Source organism: Gobio gobio, assembly GCF_949357685.1.
Source record: "Gobio gobio genome assembly, chromosome: 3".
In the NCBI taxonomy this organism is placed as follows: Eukaryota; Metazoa; Chordata; class Actinopteri; order Cypriniformes; family Gobionidae; genus Gobio; species Gobio gobio.
Window position 1 is genome coordinate 33,570,962 of NC_137099.1, and position 17,024 is coordinate 33,587,985.

Consider the following 17,024-nt stretch of genomic DNA (forward strand, 5'->3'; position numbering starts at 1 on the left):
TTTATTTAATGCCAATTCAATATTATAATCTTAACAGTTAACGGTTAATAATCAGATAATGAGCAGCGGTTGTCGGTTGGGAAAATTAACCAAAATGAGCATCCTACAGCAGTGTATTTTTTTATTTAATTTAATTTAAATTAAGAATAGGCAACATTATGCCAGGGTGACTGTCCTTCCTTTGCCGCACCTCAAGTTGCTGCTTTTTGGCTGCTGTCTGTAGATTCCTTCATGCACAACTCGTATTCTTTCGGATGTTTCATAAGCAAATGTTTTAACAGCGGCTCTATTGCTTAGGGTCCTTGCCACCACAAGACAAATCGGCATTGCAAATTGAACATGTAGCTCGACTTGAATCGTCTTCTTTTGACTGAAAATACTGTCAAACAACACTTTTTCTGTTCACGACTTCCATTTTCACTTTCTCACAGCTTGCATTCGAACGGTCCACCTAGTAAACACGTTCCCATAATCAACGACTGCGTCATTAAGTTCGATCAGCGGAGAGCACGTAGTGCAAGCCCAGGGTTCGGTTCGGCAGAAACCGAACCTCGTCAAAAAGCCCAATATTCAGCCGAATCCGAAACAGAATCCTGGATTCGGTGCATCCCTACTTTTATGGACTTCAAAAATGCCCCAATGGTCACTGCCATTATAAAGCTTGGAACAGCCAGGACATTTTTAATATAACTCTGATTGTGTTCGTTTGAGAGAGGAACATCATATACACCTAGGATGGCTTGAGGGTGAGTAAATCATGGGGTAATTTTCATTTTTGGGTGAACTAACCCTTTAAGAAATCATAAGCTACAGTTATTTGACAGGACACTTTTGAGTCTTTTGAAACTATAGGAGGAAAATTGCAACCTTACCACAAAGTTTCTAGTTTACATTTGGGTTCCTTCAGTCCAGCAGAGAGCAGATCCACTCCTTTGTCTTGTAGTTTATTTCCAGACAGATTGAGATGTCTCAGGTGTGAGAGATTTGATCTCAAAGCTGAAGCCAGAGCAGCACAGCCTTTATATGTGATTTCACAATCAATCAACCTGTAAATAACAATGACACTCTTCAGTTTCTCAGTTCAGGATGCACAGCTCAGATAAGCAGGAACGTCACAATCAAAACAAAAGACTAAATATAAGGAAAGATTAACAAGTATGATGCAGACACAGTTCTACATGCTTGAGGGAGTAACTTTCATAATTTACATTATAATCAATATTTCATGTCCATTTATTATTTATCTGCTGTATTAAATCTATCCTTTTTACACTTTTTCTGATGTGGATAAAACTCTAGATGGATCCTACATCCTTGTCAGAACTGCTATTAACTATTCATTCTTAGTGAGTAACAGTGTGTGTGACTCTCAGAGACATGATTTACCACAGTATCTCAAGATTACAGTGAGGATCCTCCAGTCCATTAGAGAGCAGATTCACTCCTGATGCTCTTAGTTTATTTCCAGACAGATTCAGTTCTTTCAGGCTGGAGGGTTTTGATCTCAGAGCTGAAGCCAGAACAGCACAACCCTTATCTGTGATACCACAATCAATCAACCTGTAGAAACCAATGACACTCTTCAGTCTCTCAGTTCAGGATACACAGCTCAGATAAGTAGGTATTTTATAATCAAAAATAGACTTAATCTATGTCAAAATTAAGGAGCAGACCTGGTTTTACATGCTTGAGTGTGTTAACTACAATATATACAGTAGGAAAATTGACGTATTCACCCTTTATTCAAATATTATAAAAATGTTTTTAAAGATTCTGAAAGTGTATATTCTATAAGCAATATACTTTAATAATCCAAAAGGCTCAGGTGCAGACAGAATGAGTAAAAGTGTGCGTGTGCCGTAAGACAAACACGAACATCGGCCGACAACTAAGGACTTAACCCAGAGGAACTAAATTCATAGAGGTAACAAACTAAAGGATGTTCAGCTGTGGTGGAGGACTAGTGTCCATACGAACAGATGGGTGCCGGGAAACTCAAACAAAGGAACACAGGAACTGAAGAATTACAAACTAAAATTCCAAGAACAAAACTAACCAGAACAGAATGTTGAGAGTGTGCATATTGTGTACTTATGCTTGGAGTAAATAGCTTTATTTGTGATAACGCAATGAAACATGCCAAATTGTGGGGATGTAATTTTTGGTCAGGCCGTCATAAAAAGACATTATAAAACATACAAAATCAAGAGAGAACCAACAAAATATTAATAACTTATTTTGTAGCCAATGTATGCTTTTTCCTGTAAGCTTTTTGTTTTTCTATGCATTATTTTTTGCATTGTAAAAAAACCTTGTAGCTATAGTTTGCTTTTTTTGACAAATAATTTTGCAAGATAAATAGCTTAACCAAGTTTAGTTTTTGTTCTTCCCTGATATTTAAAATATTTGACAAATATAAAATATTTCCTCATATTTTGATGGCTTAATCAATATAAACTTTTTATGCGAGTACCCAAAAAATAATCAACACCATTTAAAATGAACGATTTAAAAAAGTTGTCACACAAACATCTTTATATATATGTTCTGCCTTGAAAATAGTCTAATGAAGATTAAAACATCCTCTTCGATGATTTGACAGCTTTCATTTTGTTTATTATTTATTAGGATTTTGACACATTTATATAATCTTACCGCAGTGTTTTCAGGTTACATTGAGGATCTTCCAGTACAGCCGAGATCAGATTCATTCCTAGATCTTTTAGTTTATTTCCAGTCAGATCCAGAAAGTTCAGGTATGAGGGATTTGAACTCAGAGCTGAAGCCAGAACAGCACAACCTTCCTCTGTGATACCACAATAACTCAACCTGTAGAAAGCAATGATTATTTTCACCCTCTCAGTTCAGGATGTATAGCTCAGATAAGCAGGAACTTCACAATAAAAAAGAGACTTTAAAGGGTTAGTACACCCAAATTACTGTCATTAATTACTCACCCTCATATTGTTCCCAACCAGACCTTTGTCAGAAACACGATTTAATTAAAACTTTCAAGGTCCAGAAAGGTAGTAAAAATATTGTTAAACTAGTCCATATGACTACAGTGGTCCAACCTTAATTTTATGAAGCGACGAGAATACTTTTTGTCCACAAAAAAACAACAGCATAGGAGACTGACACAGACATGAAGAAATTGTTGAATAAAGTTATTATTTTTGTTTGTTTTTTGCACACAAAATGTTCTCGTCGCTTCATACAATTAAGTTTGAACCACTGGAGTCATATGGACTATTTTAACAATGTTTTTACAACCTTTCTGGACCTTGAAAGTGTTAATTAAATTTCTGTCTATGAAAGGGACAGAGAGCTCTCGGATTTCATCAAAAATATCTTAATTTGTGTTCCAAAGATGAACGAAACTTTTATGGGTTGGGAACGACATGAGTAATAAATGACAGAATTTTCATTTTTGTGACACAAAATCAACAGGCCCAGTATAAGGTCCTGAATTGCACCTTAGACTGGACCTAACTGGATTAAGTGGTCTCTCTTTTTTCAACACGGGTACTTGATTGTGTTAACTGCAATAGAATAATAAATATCCAATTTCTTTTTCGCCAGATTATTATTTTGATGCACTATTCAATCATGTTTCTGCTATTATAAAGAATGTAAAATAATATCAGACATCTTGAAAAGGGCCAAATAAAGATTAAAACAGCCTTATCTTTAGTCTGACAGAACACTTTTTAGACTTTTTAAATTTTCGTTTTACAGTAAATGTATTTTATTGCATATCATTCATTAATCCCAGAAGGTAGGGAATGAGGATGAGAATTCTTTTTATTTTTTGTACAATCTTACCACAGTGTTTCCAGGTTACAGTGAGGATTCTTCAGTCCATCTGAGACCAGCTTCACTCCTGCATCTTGTAGTTTATTTCCAGACAGATTCAGTTCTTTCAGTTGTGAGAGGTTTGATGTCAGAGCTGAAGCCAGAGTAGCACAACCTTTGTCTGTGACACCACACCTGCACAACCTGTATAAATTAATGCGAGTGATGAACTGACACCAGCTATAGTTAAAGAAAATCATGTGAAAACTTTGGAAAATGCTAATGTAATTCATACAGTAAAACATCTTCTTAGACCCCGTTTACACCAGGTTTTAATAGGATACTCCACCTAAAAATGTATTTACTCACCCTAATGAATTTACTCATCCAGATGTATGACTTTGTTTCTTCTGTGGAACACAAACATATTTTTTTGAAAAAGAATTAATCTCTGAGTCCCTGGGCCCTATTTTAACGATCTGAAACGCGAGTGTCAAAGCGCGAAGCGCAAGTAACTTTGTGGGCGGGTCTCGGCGCTGTTGCTATTTTCCCGGCGGGATAAATGGCTCTTGCGCCCGGCGCAAATCTAAAATGGGTTGGTCTGAAGTAGCTTCATTATTCATAGGTGTGGTTTGGGCGTAACGTGAATAAACCAATCCGAGCGTCATCCAACATTCCCTTTAAAAGCAGGTGCGCAAGTTCCATTATGGATTGCTATTATTATGGCGTATTTACCAGGCGCACGCCAGGAGCGGTTCACGCCGAGGAGACTGATGTTCTTGTAAGAGCAGTGAAAGACAGAGAAGTGAAGTTTAATGTTGTACATTATGGTAAAGGTGATTTCACAGTCTTTTTTTTTTCAGTCTTTCAGTTTTTTCAGCTTTTCAGTCGATTTTTTTTCCTGGTTCTTGACGGACAAACCAATTTGTCAGATGTCCTTACATATATGTCTTGCCACTATTGGGCAAACAGGTCTTATCCTTAATTATTACAATTAGCCTGAATCATTTGTAAGCTAGATTTATGCCTATTTTTTCACATCTTCGTGGCACACCACAATGATTTCCGTCATCTCATGTGTTAATATTTTTTTAGTGTAACAATTTATGATTTGCAAAAATAACTGTTGCATCTGTGTAGATTACATGAGCAAAGTGTATGCGCGTTGTGCACGCTATAGCCTACATTATGGTCAAGCATGCGCCCTTAAAATAACATAATGAACAACGCGCAACGCGCCACTGACTTTAGACTAGGTTTTTTCTGGTCAGTGGCGCAATTGTTTAATGGAACTGCAAAATAGCACCAGGGATTGTTTGCGCCGGAACACGCCTCCTTTTTTGCGCTGAACCGCCCAGGTAGCGCAAGTTCATTCACTAGTTTAGCGACGTGCTTCTGTGGAGGGAAAAGCGCGCTTTGCGCGGGTGCAAAATAGGAATGACACATGCGTCGGTGTACAAAGTCAATTGCGCTGGGTGCAAGATAGGGCCCCCTATAATGCAAGTGGATGTAACCCTCAAAATTGACGTTTCAAAAACCTAGCAAAACAAATACAACAGCAATCCAAATGACCCCAGTGGATGAATCAATGTCAATTAAGCAAAATGATAGGTGTGTGTGTGTGTGTGTGTGTGTGTGTGAGTAAGAAAAATATTCAAATTTGATCAAAATTCAAGTGTAAGAAATTGTTCTCTTTGTGTGGTTTTTAAAGTGCCAACTTTGAGGGTTCCTTCCACTTGCATTAGATTATTTTTCTAAAAATCATTGTTTGTGTTCAACAAAAGAAAGTCATTTACATCTGGGAGACAGCAAGAGGGTGAGTAAATTAGAGAAGTTTCTTTTTTGGGTGGAGTATCCCTTTAAGATGCATTTTCAGTGATCCGATTACAAGTTGTCAACCAAGGTGCATTACCTTTTGCACCTGGTATGTGTCTCCTGTGACCAGTGACCACTTGTAATCAGATTTCATTAAGACACTCCCTTTCTATTGCGTCACATTCTAAATAACTTTAGCACAAATACTATTGAATGAATGAACCCATGATACATGACTTACAAGTTAGCGGAAAACGAAATGAATGAAAACGATAAGGAGGGCAGCTGCAATTTCAATGGTAGTCCATGTTTTGGAACAACACAGCAAGGATTGAAACACTTATTTTGGTGCGCTTTCTCATAACATGTCCAGGGTCATAAACATCAATAGAGGACGTCCAAATCATGCAGTATCAAAATATAGAAAATGCTACTGTTAAAGACAATGTTGCTGTTTGCTGCCAGTTTTGATCCCACTCAAATTCAGTCCTTCATCACATCTGACAAATTCACCTCTATCACCAAGCATCCACACAAACCACATAAAAAAAAACATTCTCATCTAGTAACTGCAATGTGATTTTATGAAAATGTCCGCTTTTTGTTGCTTTGGTAAGAAAGCATGTGCTAAAATCATAAATGTGATAATGTTTTAATGTGTAGTGATTGCTTTCAGTTTTACTTACTGAGCGGATCTGGATTCTTTAATCACAGGCAGCAGTTTCTGAACAACTTCATCTGCTGTGTTTTGTCCTCCAATAAATTTTTTTAGATCAAACTCTTCCATCTTCTGCTCTGATGTCAGCAACACAAAAACCAGAGCTGACCACTGTGAAGAAGTTAGTTTGGTTTGACTTATTTTTCCAGATCTCAGATAATCTTGGATCTCCTGTATGGAAGCAAATTAGAGACATAATTATTTGAAATTTAACAGCCACTGAATACTTAGTTTTGAAATATTTTAGTTTTAAAAACTTTTATCTGAACTTCTTTTGCTCTGAATTCACCCCTTTGAAATTATTTTACTTTGGAAACCATTCGAATTTACCTCTCAACCTGAATTTCGATTAATATTTTTCAATGCTCACAAATTCAGATACAAAAAAAAAATCAACTTGCAGAATTTCAGATAAAATAGATTCAGGTTGATTAAATTTGATTGCTCAAATTCAGATCTCAAATTTCAAGTTCATATTTTTCAAAGAAAACTTCAGTTTAATTCGACTGCTCAAATTCAGATCGAAAAATTCAAGTTAAATATTCAGACGGTAACATCCGGGCTACCCAGGGTAGGAAAAACAGTTGAGCGCCTATCAGAGCACGACGACCTGTCTGTCGTGATGACTCGTGATCCAATCATCCAAGAAGACGATCGGCACGGAGGTTATTAATACTGCCTTCACGTGCTATCGGAATTAGCGTAAATACTAGTTTCCTATTTAAAAAATTGGACATGAACGCCCTCTCAAGTCAAAATTTGAATGCGATGAGCTCGTAATCACGACTTCAGAAGTGGGAAGTACGACATTTTCGATAGCACGTGAAGGCAGCATTAGATGTCTTCCAGGGGAAATGAAGTAAGTTTGCTGTTTATGTACAATCAGACTCAGGGCTCGACAGAAGTATGTTGTTGCTAATTATGTTTGGAACACATAGCTATGGTTTGTGTGAATCGTCTCTCTTTGTAGACAGTCAGCTACGTAACACGTTATAAGCTAACGTTACTGAGAATGAGCGCTCAATGCGTGCTCTAATAACACACACACACACACACACACTCTGGACGCTCTTGGTGTTTTCAGCATTTCACTGTATGAGGACATGATGTAGGCTACATATGAACTTCATGACAGAGCTGCTATGAGAGTCAGTTCACGAGAATCTCACCAATTCTTTTGATAAAACTATCGTCATTCATTTGTATCATATACACACAGAACTAGTGTCTTTACGACAACCTGTCAAAATAAAAGCTCGGTATCGCGAGGAAATTCACACAAGAATATCACACAAGTTTTCATACAGGTTTTAATTCAAACAGTAAACTTGCCAAAACATTAACACCGTTTTTTCCCCCAAAAAAACAAAATTTCTAAAATTTAATTAGTATTTTGTGCCTATAATGTTTAAAAAAAAAATGTTGTGTGTGAAAATTGTCAGCTGAATACGGTGTATCACGGTATACTCACTACAAAAAACTAGACTACTACACCACTGAGTATAACGTAACGTTACAGCGGGCTATTTGTCATATAAACAGCTCTCTATGCAGATTACACTGTAGCTTTAACATCAGTCGTATGGTCAGTGGGTTTAAACCTTTTTTTCTCTCTTGTGATGTTATTTTGTATTTTCTGTATGATGTTTGTGTTGACAGGGTACTAGTCATGCTGAGCTGTTACGATCAGCCAGGCACTTAATGTCCTTATTGACCGAATCTGAAAGGGGAGGATGTGCAGCCAGTAACGTTAGTGATTTTCCTTGCAGCAGTCAGGATATAAGGTTAAGTGTTTAAAAAACATTTTTAAATCTGTTCACATGGATATTTTTCAAATCTGTGATTAATGATTATTTTCGGTTACTATACTGCAGGGAACGGAGGCAAATAGGCCAAAATGAGGTCAGGCAATCAGCCACCAAGACCTTCTATTCAGATGCACACCTGTATATATGACAGAAAGAGTAGATAACCACACACTCTTCGCACACAGCTTTATTAATAGGATTTTTACATACCTTTTTGACATTTCACCAGGGTATATGGTGTTATGGTATTTCTGTTCAAGAAACTGCTTTATTTGTTACATAAGAGCTACTATGATACATTTATTGAATACTAAACATTATTTTAATTTTCTAAATTATTTTCATTATTTGTAGCAACCTATCATTTGATCCATTTTGTTTAATCCACAGCATCACCTGATGAATTGACTGACCTGTTGAAATTCTGGACAGGGTGGGAGATTATGCCAAGGAATAACCTATCCATTGAGGTAGTTAAAGGCAGCTTCCCAACAGCCTCCACCTGTTTTGAGACCCTGCGAATCCCAGGACATTACAAGGACTATGCATCCTTTAAAAATGACATCCTGGCTTGTATTGGCACTTGCCAAACAGGATTTGGTCTTGTATAGGGACAAAGCAGTGGTGAATAACGCCATATGTTAATGTTAAATGTTTAAATGATTGCATATTAATATGCTAAATTACGAATATAAAGTTCATTGTTTTTTGATGGATATATACAGTATAGGGGTTTGAATAATTGTATTAATTGGCATGCAGCCTGCTAGCAATAGCAATGTAGCAACTTCAAAGTTAACGTCCTTTTAAAAAAAAGTTAAGTAAAGTTAAGTGTTATTTTAGTAATGTACAAATGCAGTTAAGCACAGAAATATTTGGATGAAGTGTATTTTTATATTTTGTTGCCGCTGCTGTTCTCAGATTGCTTCATCAGTGTTTGTCTGCGAGTTACTTATAATAAATGTATCATTGTGTTCATTACAGATCCATCAGTGTTTTCATTACATAAAAATTCATCATTGATTGACATTTATTATTTCAGATTAGAATGATGGAAACTCATAGATTAACTCATATGATGCCTGTTTTATTTAGCTGTGCTTAACATCTTATGCAGGAATGCATCTGTCTCCAGAGTGAATGTTCAATGCCTAGAACAAATCCACTATAACCTTTGTTGCTTTTGCAAACATGCTTTTCCAATCTTTGGTACCAAATAACTTCTATAAAGACATGACACTGATTATCTTAACACCCATCTGTGCTTTTAAGGGTCATTTGACTGCAATTAAGCAACAGTTTTCAGTCTGATTTACTTCATAACGTCCTAAATATGAAAATAGTGCATGTTTAATCCACCGGTTATACAAGAAAAATATGTATATTGTGATGCAGGGTCAGTTTGATTTTCAGTACAACTCATGTACTGATTAATTTGTGGGGCGTTTGCTCAAATAGACACATTAGCAGCTGCTACCAGTCTTAAAGGGTTTTTATTGCCAGTTTAATTAAGTTGTTTACATCTGTACAGTATAAAGGCCTGTTCATAAAACTCAAAACAATTATAAGAAATGCCTAAAATGTATTTGTCCTGTAAATGTTGGTAGTTCGCTTGCCCTGAGTTTCAAACAGAACAGAAACAAGGGGGGCATGCGTGTGTCTCTCAGTTTTCAGATAGAACATGCTCACAAAATTGAACAGCAGGAACATAGATATCACAGCCAAAGGACTGGGATATAGCTCTTGGGTCAACAACTTCTCTTAAAGCTGCCATTTGTCCATCAGTCAGTGGGCTTTCTGTGTCTGGGACGATGACACTGGAGTAGCCATCAGCAGTAAGTCCACTGTTTTCCCACTCAATGTGAGGAATATCCATACCCTATCAAAGCAAAATAGAAAAACCTTACTTGTTTGCAGTATTATTTATCCTAATGGCTTTATGGCACTTACTGTAACCTACACTTTTGTAAACCACTTTGCTAAATATTTATTAACTTAAAGGAATACTTGACCGATTAGCGTAAGGCTTTGTATCCGTAGTATCTCGATAGTATTTTCAAACGAATGTGCGTCGTTTCCTCATATTCCTTTGCGATGAGAACTTCTCGTCGCAGTGGGATATGAGGGACCGACGCACTTTTTTCCGAAAATACTACTAGGATACTACGGATACAAAGTTTAATGCTGATCAGTGAAGTATTCCTTTAAGGCCAGCCTTTGGTAAGGGAGTATTGACAAACGTGCATTGTCTTCATAACTAATGTTTGCAAGAAAAAATGTATACTATTGAAAGCATTCAAGTTGTACATTTGGTACATACCTCCATATTTTCTGGGCCTTGAATTGGGTGATGGATTCGGCCCAGCTCCCACAGCTGATTAGGGGTCATCATATGGCCTTCTGTTCTTATTGGATGATTGTCCCAGCCACAGCGGAAAGTGTCCAGGGAATCTTGCAGCCGTGGCAGGAACACATAATGGCAACAGAGGAGGTGTGTAGCATTGGCGATGTTGAGGAAGCCCTCTTCTTCAAGGTAGTGGAGAACATCATAGTAGATGTTTGTGACAGCTACCCACAGGTCTTTCCAAAGCCTCTCGATTCTGGAAAATAGTGAAGTTCAATAGGAACCTTTAAACTTATGTACAGGGAAAATTCATCAGATTGTTCAATGCATAATTGTGTTTTTCTTTATCTACTTTATTTGTTTAGAAGAAGAAACCATGTTTAATGGAATATAATTTCACTGCATTCTATCAAAACAGAAGTGACATACAGATGTAATTCCAGACCCATTGCCCAGCAAAAAACTAACTTATTTTTTTGCAGCAAGAAAAAGGCTGTTGAATTTGCAAGGAGGTTGCTATTCAGTACCCTTTAACTGACAGCAGCTTCCACTGGAGACTTTCAGCTCACACTCCTCAAATAGTTGTCCTGCTGCAAGCTGATATACTGTATTTTTAGCAAATAATAATGTTCTTGCATGGCAGCAGTGAGGTGGTATCTTTCAGCTAGCATTATCTGAAGTTTTGGACTGACCGTTGATTGTGAACACTCTTGCCGGATATGAAGCTGCCCCTTCCAGTGCCACGGACTGTAAACATGAGGCGTGCAATGTCTACATTTTCCACACCCTGATCAGCCCGTACCCTTGAAACAGAGTAACATTTACAAGAGTTATTTTTTTATATACATCTCAACAAAACATTAATGTGGAACATGATGCATGCTTTTAACTTAGTTATAAAGGGTACCCCATTATATCTATATAGATTTTAACAAAAAAAAAAAAGATCTATACAGTCATACAACAATAACTGAAATTGTCTCGGTTACTAACATAACCTCGGTTCTCTCTAGAAGCGGGAACGAGTGTTGCGTAAGCTAGCTTATCCGAGCCCGGTATTTATAGCCATAAGCCACGCCTATTTCGGTGGGACATGACCTGCCAAGGTGCTGACATCACTGGCGGCTCGTCGATAGGTTGCCGCAGAGCAGCCAATGGGCGCGCGAGCCAGCTCACCTAGGTCTGCTTGCTGCTGCAATGTGTTGACAAGAAATGAAAAATTATGGATAATTTCCATAATAGGTTTTCCCGTACAACACGAGAGTACTCTCGAAAGACAACCTGTATAAATGGCTCCTGAAGTACCGCATGATCTTTATACAATTTATACAAATATAGAAACAGTGTTTTAGGAAAATACCACACAAAAGTGTACTTTTGGTTATTTCAAAGAGGTTTAAAACCATTCAAGCATGACTGTAAAACTTAAACATTCCTAAGTAAAATACTTACCTAAGAGGGAAACCAAACTTCTCCACAGATTCTTCGAAGAATGCCAGGGATGTTGCAGCAAGGTTGTTGGAAGCTGCACCAAGATACATAATCTGCAGTACAATGCAGTTTTACTACTTGGATGAAACACAAATGTATATAAGAATGACAAACGTGTACTGTGTATTTATCACTGAATACTGTGCTTACCTTCCGTGAAAAGCCATCTATGCCACCAAAGATGACAATGTTGTAGCTGTAGGAAAACACACATACAAAAAAGATAAATATAACTTAGAGAAAATGTTAGTTGTTTGCTTTTTCACAGGTAAGCTTTTGAAAAAACATCTGAATTTTAACAACTGCAAAATGAAATACAGCAATTTCTAAAACCCTGGATTATTACTGTCATTTTTAGAAGCAATCAAAAAGTAATTTAGTATGTCAAAGCACTATTAAATAAAGATGGTATGCTGAATAGGCCTATACAAAAGTATAATTATTTGATTACAATATTATCTTACAGTTTTTAATTAATCTGTCCTTTGTCAATAAAAGGACTTTAAAAACTTACCGGATTAGTTTATGATTTGTATCAATGTGCATCAAGGATAGCCCGCTGTAACGTTACGTTATACTCAGTGGTGTAGTAGTCTAGTTTTTTGTAGTGAGTATACCGTGATACACCGTATTCAGCTGACAATTTTCACACACAACATTTTTTTTTTAAACATTATAGGCACAAAATACAAATTAAATTTTAGAAATTGTGTTTTTTGGGGGAAAAAAACGGTGTTAATGTTTTGGCAAGTTTACTGTTTGAATTAAAACCTGTATGAAAACTTGTGTGATATTCCTTTTTTTTAAAAGTATCTTAAATTATTATTATTATTATTATTTTAAAGTACATTTTACTGTGCAATTTCTTTCATAATTTCTTTGAGTTAGACCGGACCTTTATTTCGGTGGGTTATAGACATTTGAGTTTCTGTGTGTTTTAATAAACTACTGTATTATTATGCCTAAAGTTACTTGAAGTAGACTATACTCTTCTCTACTGTGTAATCGCAATATATTTCTGTTATAATTTCCTCGCGATACCGAGCTTTTATTTTGACAGGTTGTCGTAAAGACACTAGTTCTGTGTGTATATGATACAAATGAATGACGATAGTTTTATCAAAAGAATTGGTGAGATTCTCGTGAACTGACTCTCATAGCAGCTCTGTCATGAAGTTCATATGTAGCCTACATCATGTCCTCATACAGTGAAACGCTGAAAACACCAAGAGCGTCCAGAGTGTGTGTGTGTGTGTGTGTGTGTGTGTGTGTGTGTGTGTGTGTGTGTGTGTGTGTGTGTGTGTGTGTGTGTGTGTGTGTGTGTGTGTGTGTCAGTGTCGTGTGTGTGTGTGTGTGTGTGTGTGTGTGTGTGTGTGTGTGTGTGTGTTATTAGAGCACGCATTGAGCGCTCATTCTCAGTAACGTTAGCTTATAACGTGTTACGTAGCTGACTGTCTACAAAGAGAGACGATTCACACAAACCATAGCTATGTGTTCCAAACATAATTAGCAACAACATACTTCTGTCGAGCCCTGAGTCTGATTGTACATAAACAGCAAACTTACTTCATTTCCCCTGGAAGACATCTTAATAACCTCCGTGCCGATCGTCTTCTTGGATGATTGGATCACGAGTCATCACGACAGACAGGTCGTCGTGCTCTGATAGGCGCTCAACTGTTTTTCCTACCCTGGGTAGCACGGATGTTACCGTCTGAATATTTAACTTGAATTTTTCGATCTGAATTTGAGCAGTCGAATTAAACTGAAGTTTTCTTTGAAAAATATGAACTTGAAATTTGAGATCTGAATTTGAGCAATCAAATTTAATCAACCTGAATCTATTTTATCTGAAATTCTGCAAGTTGATTTTTTTTTTTGTATCTGAATTTGTGAGCATTGAAAAATATTAATCGAAATTCAGGTTGAGAGGTAAATTCGAATGGTTTCCAAAGTAAAATAATTTCAAAGCGGTGAATTCAGAGCAAAAGAAGTTCAGATAAAAGTTTTTAAAACTAAAATATTTCAAAACTAAGTAATCAGTGGCTGTTAAATTTCAAATAATTATGTCTCTAATTTGCTTCCATACTCCTGCACCAGTGAATCATCACCCAGTTCATTCAGGCAGTGGAACAGATTGATGGATCTCTCTGGAGAGGGATTCTCTCTGATCTTCTGTTTGATGTACTGAACTGTCTCCTCTTTGTTGTAGGAGCAGCTTCCTATCAGTGTCAGTAGTTCTTGTAAGAGAGTTTGATTGGACTCCAGCGAGAGACCCAGCAGGAAACGCAGGAAAAGATCCAGGTGTCCATTCTTACTCTGTAAAGCCTCATCCACAGCTTTTTGATGCAGCCCAGATAATGAATGACTTTTCATCCAGTTTAGAACCTTAGATAAGACATTTTGTTCTGTGGTTTGATCAAACACATTTGTGTAGTCTGTAAAGGAGAGGTGCGCATATAGGGCTGCTAGATGTTCCTGAATGCTCAGATGAACAAAGCAGAAGACTTTCCCCTGATACAAGCCAAGCTCCTCTCTGAAGATCTGAGTGCACAATCCTGAGTACACTGACGCTTCTGTCACATTAATACCACACTCTCTCAGGTCTTCCTCATAGAAGATCAAGTTGCCTTTCACAAGCTGCTGGAAAGCTAGTTTCCCTAGTTTGAAAATCATGTCTTCATCTTTCACTTTCTTCTCGTAGTCCTTCTCATGTTTAATGTTTGTCTGAAGGATCAGGAAGTATGTGTACATCTGAGTGACAGTCTTGGGGATATTTCCTTTCCATAATTTCCTCAACATTCCCTCTAGAACAGTGGCTGAGATCCAACAGAACACTGGGATGTGGCACATGATGTGGAGGCTCCTTGATGACTTCAGGTGTGTGATGATTCTATTGGCCAGACTCTGATCCCTGATTCTCTTCCTGAAGTATTCCTCCTTCTGTGGGTCATTGAAGCCTCGCACCTCTGTCACCCGATCAACACACTCAGAGGGGATGAGATCAGCTGCTGCTGGTCTTGAGGTGATCCAGATGAGAGCAGAGGGAAGCAGATTCCCCATTATGAGGTTTGTCAGCAGCACGTCCACTGTGGCTGATTCTCTTACTTCGCACAACGTTACATTGCTCTGAAAATCCAGAGACAGACGACACTCATCCAGACCATCAAAGATGAAGAAAACTTTATATTCATCACTACATATTTTCATTCCTTTTGCTTCAGTAAACAAAACCTGAAGAAGATCTGAAAGACTTAGTTTTTTGTTCTTCATTAGATTGAGCTCCCTAAAAGGAAGTGGAAATATGAGCTGGACATCCTGATTTGCTTTCCCTTCAGCCCAGTCCATAATGAACTTCTGCACAGAAACGGTTTTTCCAATGCCAGCAACTCCCTTTGTCAGCACAGTTCTGATGGGTTTGTTCTGTCCAGGTAAAGGTCTATAGATGTCATTACATTTGATTGGTGTGTCATCTGTTGCTGCCCTCCTGGACTGTGTCTCAATCTGTCTCACCTCATGCTCATTATTGATCCCGCCACTTTCACTCTCAGTTATGTAGAGCTCTGTGTAGATCTCATTTAGGAGGGTTGGGGTTCTGTCTTTTGCTGTTCCTTCATACAGACACTGAAACTTCTTCATCAGATTTGATTTGAATGTGCTTCGGACCAGTTGAGAGCCATTAAATAAAGATTCATAAATAGATTACAATACTGTGCCATCAATCAATCAATCAATCAATCAATCAATCAATCAATCAATCAATCAATCAATCAATCAATCAATCAATCAATCAATCAATCAATCAATCAATCAATCAATCAATCAATCAATCAATCAATCAACCAATCAATCAATCAACCAATCAATCAATCAATCAATCAATCAATCAATCAATCAATCAATCTATCTGTCTGAAGATTTAGGCAGCATGTAGTTTCACATTACACTGTGTACCACTGTGACTCTAAGCTGAATTAAAATAACACAAACTTTCAAGTTGCAGGTTTGCAGCATTGCAGGAAAGTGTAGTAGATTGTATATTTTTACATTATGAATGTATTATTATTTGTTATATGTTGAATTTACAGAATGTGACATCATATCACTTAAGTTGCAGCTTCCAAAGAAATTTTGCATGCTCAAAGTCTAGTATGACCACTTCATAACCAACTATCATATTTCTTTGACTCAAAAGGAATTGTTATGATGCATTAATTAGGTTGACTGGAACTGGAACACTCAATGTACTTTGTTATTTCAAAAGAAGACAGGCATCTACACTTATATTATTTTCTGTCTCATCCTTATGTCTAGGTTATTGCAGTAATTTGTATCCTCTCTATATCCAGACCAGATGGTAGAAAAATGTACCTCAGATCAGCTGATGTGTGTCTTCCCTTAAATTGTATTGGCTTTCCCATAAACTGGTCACTCTTCATGGACACACAGCTGGACTCCGGTGGGTTTGATCTCTCCCTGTGCAATAGACTTAGAATAAAATACAATAGGCCATCATAAGCCGCGTTTCCACTGCAGGAACTTTCCCCAGGAACTAGGAACTTTGGGGTGGTACTCGGTGTGTTTCGACCGCAGGAACCAGGGTCTAAATGAAGTTCCAGGTAAATATTTCCCCCTCCGAACGGCCTTGCTCCAAAGGTAGTACTTTTTCAAAGTTCAGGAACTTTCGGGGGTGGGACTTGGGCGCTGAACATGCTGATTGGTTGAACTCACGCAGCATTTTTTTCAACCTGCATTTTTAAAAGTCTTTTGCGAGGTTCGTTCTGCGTTCAGTAAATATCAGTCTTGCTCTTTCTGTCTGATGGCGCGCATTCGTCTCAGCAATCGCACAGTCAATGTCCGTAATAGCTGATAATAACATACGTTGTCTTATTTTAAATCTAGCTTTACGAGTTTTCAGAATACGCTTTAGTATCAGTGCTTGTCTCTTTTCTGCCGTTTTGTTAATGACCTCTTTAGTAGACCAATACATAACCAGCAAAAGCAGCGCTGCTTGCATCTCCTCCACTTGTTATTGTTGCAGACAGTGTCGCGC

At 37.5% G+C, this 17,024-nt stretch overlaps 2 protein-coding genes and 1 long non-coding RNA gene across 6 annotated transcripts in view; 1 reads left to right on the forward strand and 2 right to left on the reverse strand.

Moving 5' to 3' along the window:
- Positions 1-868: 868 nt before the first annotated feature.
- Positions 869-17,024, reverse strand: part of LOC307124146 (NLR family CARD domain-containing protein 3-like) — a gene marked incomplete at both ends in the record, with an annotated part of 31,659 nt that continues 15,503 nt past the window's right edge. The window contains 6 exons of the mRNA XM_079813194.1: positions 869-1,046; positions 1,387-1,560; positions 2,656-2,829; positions 3,826-3,990; positions 6,297-6,499; positions 14,069-15,629. Of these exons, the coding sequence (XP_079669320.1) occupies positions 869-1,046; positions 1,387-1,560; positions 2,656-2,829; positions 3,826-3,990; positions 6,297-6,499; positions 14,069-15,629 (2,455 nt within the window). The remainder of the gene's footprint in view (positions 1,047-1,386; positions 1,561-2,655; positions 2,830-3,825; positions 3,991-6,296; positions 6,500-14,068; positions 15,630-17,024) is intronic.
- Positions 6,926-9,113, forward strand: LOC307123989. The gene is made up of 3 exons (XR_013816231.1): positions 6,926-7,187; positions 7,988-8,112; positions 8,527-9,113. It is a non-coding gene; the product is annotated as an uncharacterized lncRNA (long non-coding RNA).
- LOC307123982 (uncharacterized protein) lies at positions 9,078-14,656 on the reverse strand. Of its 4 annotated transcripts, none has more exons than XM_079812893.1 (7): positions 13,538-13,635; positions 12,122-12,167; positions 11,933-12,024; positions 11,474-11,672; positions 11,173-11,283; positions 10,457-10,736; positions 9,610-10,015 (listed from the first exon to the last, which is right to left on the reverse strand). In XM_079812893.1, coding segments are annotated over exons 4-7 (609 nt in total). In that variant the 5' UTR covers positions 11,476-11,672; positions 11,933-12,024; positions 12,122-12,167; positions 13,538-13,635; the 3' UTR covers positions 9,610-9,799. The 4 variants fall into 4 exon arrangements, with proteins under 4 accessions (XP_079669017.1, XP_079669019.1, XP_079669020.1 ...); XM_079812894.1 differs by having other exon boundaries at positions 11,933-12,045; XM_079812891.1 differs by lacking the exon at positions 11,474-11,672 and having other exon boundaries at positions 9,078-10,015; positions 13,538-14,656.

What these genes read in the sequence shown, in the direction of transcription:
- LOC307123982 (XM_079812891.1), bottom strand. An exon ending in TAGATGGCTTTTCACGGAAG is followed by an intron (nt 12,025 to 12,121) that starts GTAAGCACAGTA and finishes ATTGTACTGCAG; the next exon opens with ATTATGTATCTTGGTGCAGC. An exon ending in AAGTTTGGTTTCCCTCTTAG is followed by an intron (nt 11,284 to 11,932) that starts GTAAGTATTTTA and finishes CTCTGTTTCAAG; the next exon opens with GGTACGGGCTGATCAGGGTG.